The following is a 6,000-nucleotide window of genomic DNA, read 5'->3' as shown; positions in this document are numbered from 1 at the left end:
TACACGAGGTGTGATCAAACAATATAGTGAATGTTTAAATTTAAAAAACACATTGTCATAAAAGATACATTGCCATTAATGCCCCTCAAAATATGTCCCCTCGCTTCTAACACACTTATCCCATCATTTTTGCCACTTTCTGAAGCAGCTCTGGAAGTCCTCTTTCAGAGGACTGTCGTGGCTGCCTCGATGTCCTGAATCAATTCAAAACATTTACCTTTCATGGTCATTTTGACTTTGGGGAAGAGCCAGAAGTCTCACGGTGCCAGATCCAGTGAATAAGGTGGATGAGGACACACTAATGTTTTTATTTGACAGAAATTGCTGTACCAGACGCGATGTGGGACATGGAGCCTTTCCATTGTGATCACAAAATACAGTGAATGCTGCTGCCGAGTGCCATCCAACGGAAAGGCAGGGACCTTCAATATGGGAAGCAGTGCATTAAAACTTAGTAACAGTGTGTGACAAGTTTCAACTTGTTTACTGCAGTCAGTCGGGTGTGAGCTACAGTTGAGAGAAGGTGTGCTTTTAAAGTGTGCCGTAAATCACCCTCCATCATGACAATGCCCCGTGTCACACATCGCTTCCGTTATGGCAATTTCTGTCAAATAAAAACATTACAGTGTGTCCTCATCCACCTATTCAGTGGATCTGGCACCATGTGACTTCTGGCTCTTCCCCAAAGTCAAAATGATTCAGGACATCGAGGCAGCCACGACAGAGCAACCAAAGACACTCACAAAAGAGGACTTCAGAACTGCTTCAGAAAGTGGCCAGAACGATGGGATACGTGTGTTCTAAGCGAGGGGGAGTATTTCGAGGGGGATTAATGGCAATGTGTCTTTTACGATTATAATTTTTTTTATTTAAACATTCACTGCATTGTTTGATCACACCTCGTATTTCCATTCAAAAAAAAATCAAAAAATTAATGAATTTGTAAAAGGCTGTATGGCACAGCCTGGGCCGCTCAGCTGGTCAAACACAGACTAACTGCTGGAGCAGCTGTGTTCTGGGCCCAGGTTGCCGTGGGAAGTCCAGGGACACCAGAGACAGAGATCATGAGAAAAAAGCCCCCCCACCCCCCAGGAATGCACAGACAGCAACATGAGGTGTTTCTGCACTCCCATGGGTGGTGGAATCAGGTGCTTTAAGCCCAGTTTACCAGCCCTAAGGGGGGCGGAAGCTGCTGCGAACACTTAGGTTGCTTTTCTTTGTTCACTTATGTGATGCTTTGTCTCCTTGGGACTAGCCGGTCCATCTCTAGATTTGGAAACCAAAGATTCCACTGCATTCCGTTCAGTTCAAAACATGTCCAATTTACAGTCAGCCAGACTCCCTTTATAGATGAAACGAAGGAGTGTGTCCTGTAGAATGTCACACAATGTTCCTTTCAACAGAACAGAGGTTCGAAGCCCAGTCTCAGGAAGAGGCTTTTCAAGTTTCAGGGCAGAGTCTCACGTTTGATTAGAGGACGTTGTTCAACAGCATGTCTGAGAGCTTTCTGTTACATATTGTCCCCTCGTCCTCCCCACCCCCTACCCCAAGCACATCTACTGAGACCAATCTCTAGAAAAATCCCTAACTGAGGCCTCAGGGGAGATTAACTCCCATCTCCTGTGAAGCAGGGGTGGGGAGGGCTGTTGGCAGGTGTCCCTCCCCACTGGCTGTAACACTAGCCCTGTTTCTTCTATTTATAGCAACACCCACACCACCCTAGGGCACAGCTGCTAACTTGGGACTCAGCTGAGAAGAAAAGTCTGGTCAACACACACACAGCGTCGCAATGTCCAGCTCTGATTGCCGTCCCGACTACCCGCTCAGCTCAGACTTAGCGACCAGATTAAAGTCTGCCCTAGACGCCAAGGATGAGGAGAGAGTCAGCGACCTGCTCTGCACCGAAGTCAGGCACGTGGACGCTGTGATCGAGCTGGCCAACGATGACTGGATGAAAGACCCCGCAGCTCAGCTGCCCCCCGCGGTGCTCCTAGGTAACCAGCCGGGGTGAATCTGCTGTTTGAAACTAAACACCCATCGCGTGTGTGTGCGTGTGTTGGTGGGTGGGTGTGTGGGTGTGTGACCAGTGGGCCACTGCTGGGGGTGAGAGAACTGCCGCTGGCTGAAAAGGTGAACGCTATGTGCTGGACTCTCTGATGCTCGCATCTGAACATACACATGCTGTATATACTGTGTATGTCGCATAAGCAACAATTAGAGCGCGACACAAAAAATTTAAAAGAGAAAAATTAATCCATGGTACCACCATCCTAGCACAGTGTGGCTGGATTTCTCCGCATTTTTCCCAGCTAGCCCGTTTGCATGCGTAAACGTCCCCTACTTACACCCAGGTCCTAGATAGAATTTGGTGTCCTGCTCCGACAAGGTAATACCTCTAGAGTAAGTTACATGTTGCGTCTGAATTTCAATCACCTGTTGAGGTGACTGATCACAAACCACTTAAACCAAATTTCTACCAGAGGGGACCCTTGGCTGCCTGTGTGGCCACTATCAGGAATGCCGTGAATAGCATCTTTATTAGCATTCCCAGGGCTTTTACCTTATTTGGGTCATGTCCTCAGGATGAATTCCTGGGAGCTGCATATCTGAACCGGGACAGAAAGTTTTCCAAATTGTTTTCTGGAAGGACTTTTATTCTGACAATGAGGGCCAGTGTCTCGCTACACTCGTCTTTAAATCGCCAGCTTAATAAGTGTGTCCCAGTCGTCCTCTCTGCTGCCTGCTCACCATTCCTTCCGGGACTGCTCACCACAAAGTCTTGTCCACGGGGTTGTGTTTTTCCATGTAGACCTTTCACAGGTGACTTGTCTATCTGGGTCCTTGGGCAGTACCTCTCCATTTCTTTGTATCTTTTTGTCATTTTTGTAAGACTTCTTTTTTAAAAAAAGATTTTATTGGGGACGGGGAACAGTGTGTATCTCCAGGACTTTATTGGGGAACAGTGTGTTTTTCCCAGGACCCATCAGCTCCAAGTCAAGTTGTTGTCCTTCAGTCTTAGATGTGGAGGGCACAGCTCAGCTCCAGGTCCAGCCGCCTTTAGTTGCAGGGGCTCAGCCCATGATCCCATGTGGGAATTGAACCGCAACCTTGTTGTTGAGAGCTCGCCCTCTAACCAACTGAGCCATCCTGCCGCCCCTACAGAAGCTCAGCGGCAGCTCGTTGTCTTCAATCTAGTTGTGGAGGGTGCAGCTCACTGGCCCACGAGGGAATCAAACTGGCAACCTTGTTGTTCAGAGCTCGCGCTCTAACCTACTGAGCCATCCAGCCGCCCCTTTGTAAGACTTCTTCACATATCATATATATAATCTCTTTGTCGTATTTGCTGACAATATTTTCCCTGACCTGAGATTTACTTTTAATTGAACTGTGCTGTTATTATCCAGCTGGTCAGATGTGCCCTCCACAGTGTTAGTCTTGACATCTTGACCCTAAGTGATGCTCAGGGCTTCTCTCCATCCACTAGACGGACTCCCTCCCAACACACGTATGTGTGTGTGCACGTGTACATGTACACATGTGCGCGCGCACATGCATACATGCACACTCACACATGCACACACATGCTCAGGTGCATATATGTACACATGCAGGAAAACATGCTCATATGCATACACACACATTCAAGGACACATGCTCACACACGCATGCATGCACAAGTACATGCTCACACACACATGCAGGAAGTGCACCAAAAAAGGACATGCATGGGACACTGGGACTAGTGAGTGGAGCTCTAACATGATGAAGAGAGAAAGCAGAGATTGGAGCTTCAGGGGCCGACCGTCCCTCTCCTGCCTGTGGTCTGGGTGCCTTCCCTGGGCTGCCTCCCACTGGGGATTTGCAAGCTGCTTTAGACTTTAGGGAGAAACCATCTCCTGCTTCTTCTTTGCCTTGGTTTTCCTAATATCTGGACAAGGGCCCTGGAGCCCTGAACCTTTGCTGGGACCTTAGCTCTGCCCACATAGGCCCGAGGCCTCACTGAGTCCTTGGGGAATATCCCTGACTCCGGACAAGAGCTGCTGGGGTTCAAATATGCATGTGGCGTCCTTAGAACATTTGAAGAGTGGTCCAAACTTTGGGCAACACCTTGACATGCAGCCCGTGTTAGGAATGGACACTGTAAAGAACTTAAATCCTGGAAGGAGGGTTATGAAGGGGAAGGAATGTGACTCACAAGAAACCAGGGCTGGGCCAAGTGAGGGGCCAGAGCTGGGAGGGGCTACCCCGACCAGGAGAGGCAGGAGCCAAGGGTCGTGCTGGCAAAAGCATCCTGAGGAACGGAGAGGGGAAAGTGGTCCAGCCCAAGGGCAACCTGGCTGACAGAATTCTCGGTATTGTTCAAAAGATGGCAATTTACAAAAAGAAGAAAAAGAAAAGTAACAATTCTCTCTGCTTCTCAACATGAACACACAGGAGAGTGAAACGTCCGTGCTCACTGGTCTGTGAACATATTACTCCCACCAAATAGAACCGAAAATAACAATAATAATTTACATATTTCAGTGCATCCGTCAGCATCACAATAAAAGCATAAGGCAAAGGAGGCACTGGGTGAGAAAATGGTGTCAACATCTTTCTCTGGAGAATCCCCTCAGGTATCCCTGTGGAACTTAACACTTTAGCCCCAGCAGATAATGAGATAAAATGCAGAAATGTAGTGTCCCTACGTGGCCAGCCAGCAGCAAGCATGAGGCAGGAGAACGGTCCGCAACCAGGGTTCCCCAAAAGACGCAACTCACCTGCTTTCCTGCGGGACAGACTTGGGATGCCCTGCGCGATGCTTGGGAGGGCGTGGGAACCTGCCATGCACACTCAGCCCCCCACTCAGACTCCTGATCTCTCCCAGCTCTGGACTTCCCCTGCTGTGAGGCACCCCAACACTCACCCGTAATCAGCTCTCCCGTCTGTGCCACCCTCCCCGTCCCAACTGGAACCTCCCCGCCAGGACGACACCCAATCCCAGGCTGTGTGAGCGCCTCCCCCACTCACCCAGGCTGCCCTGTCCTTCCAGCCCCCGCACACAGGGTCGCCCCACTGGAAGCCCACCCCTGCCCATCCCGACCGCACATTCACCTCCTCCACCCTGAGAGCACAGTGCCCTCAGTCTCCATGAGTTACTGAAACACACAGCCTTGCTCATTGTTATGTCCACTGAATATTTCAAAGTCAAACACGACCTACTCAAGGTCAAGATCCTTGCCTAACCCTTGTTGGTATCCAGAGCCTGGCAAGGAGCCCCAGAAGGAGCTCCAAGTCTGGGTACCATGCCTGGCATGGGTGAGCCGAGCTGCTTTGCTAACATTAGCTGGGTGGGCACAGACTGCTTTTCCACAGACACTACTGGGGTTAGTCTTCCTGGCAAGAAATACCTAATTCTCCTTTCTGCTAAAACCAAATCTCTCTCTACTGTTTAATACTGTGACAGTTGCATTATTTGTCCTTGCCTCTTTCCAATGCCTATCAGCTCACTAACCACGGAGAACACAGGGAGGGAGAAAAGACAGCTGGGGAGGGGTGGCGAGACCCTTCTTGCCCCCAAATGCATCGACTGTACAATTTGGTAACTGGTGTAATCAAACTACTTAAGAAACAACTGATTACTAATTGCTATTATTAAAGATGTCAGCATTCATGATTTTGCTGCTGATATATACAAGTCAAGATGCTACTTGAATTCTTGATTGAAATAGAAAACGAGGGGCATTATGTTGTGTTTGGGGTAATGGTATTTGAGCATTTGGAGGCAAGTTAAAGAAATACTAATTGGGCTTTTATTAAGAGATCTCACCCAGCAGCGTGGATAGCTGGGGAATGAACCTGGTGAACATGTGAGGGGCCTGTGCACGCACGTTAAGACTTCTCATTCAACAAGCGCCCAGCAGGCTCGATGCTGAGCATGCAGTGAGTTCGGGGTGGGGCGCAGCCACTGCTCCGTCCCCATTCGCGGGGAGGACCCGCCCCCAGGGCAGAGCAAACAGA

At 49.3% G+C, this 6,000-nt stretch overlaps 1 protein-coding gene across 2 annotated transcripts in view; it reads left to right on the top strand.

Annotated features, from left to right (window-relative positions):
* Positions 1–1,648: 1,648 nt before the first annotated feature.
* Positions 1,649–6,000, top strand: part of ASB18 (ankyrin repeat and SOCS box containing 18) — a 61,753-nt gene continuing 57,401 nt past the window's right edge. Inside the window, exon 1 of one of the 2 annotated variants that reach the window (XM_019740949.2) lies at positions 1,649–1,994. In XM_019740949.2, coding sequence (XP_019596508.2) covers positions 1,790–1,994 — 205 coding nt within the window. In that variant the 5' untranslated portion in view covers positions 1,649–1,789. The remainder of the gene's footprint in view (positions 1,995–6,000) is intronic. The other variant, XM_074315569.1, reaches the window with a different exon arrangement.

The sequence above is a fragment of the Rhinolophus sinicus genome, linkage group LG01 (genome assembly GCF_036562045.2).
Source record: "Rhinolophus sinicus isolate RSC01 linkage group LG01, ASM3656204v1, whole genome shotgun sequence".
Taxonomy (NCBI): domain Eukaryota; kingdom Metazoa; phylum Chordata; class Mammalia; order Chiroptera; family Rhinolophidae; genus Rhinolophus; species Rhinolophus sinicus.
This window is presented reverse-complemented; position numbering and strand designations above follow the sequence as displayed.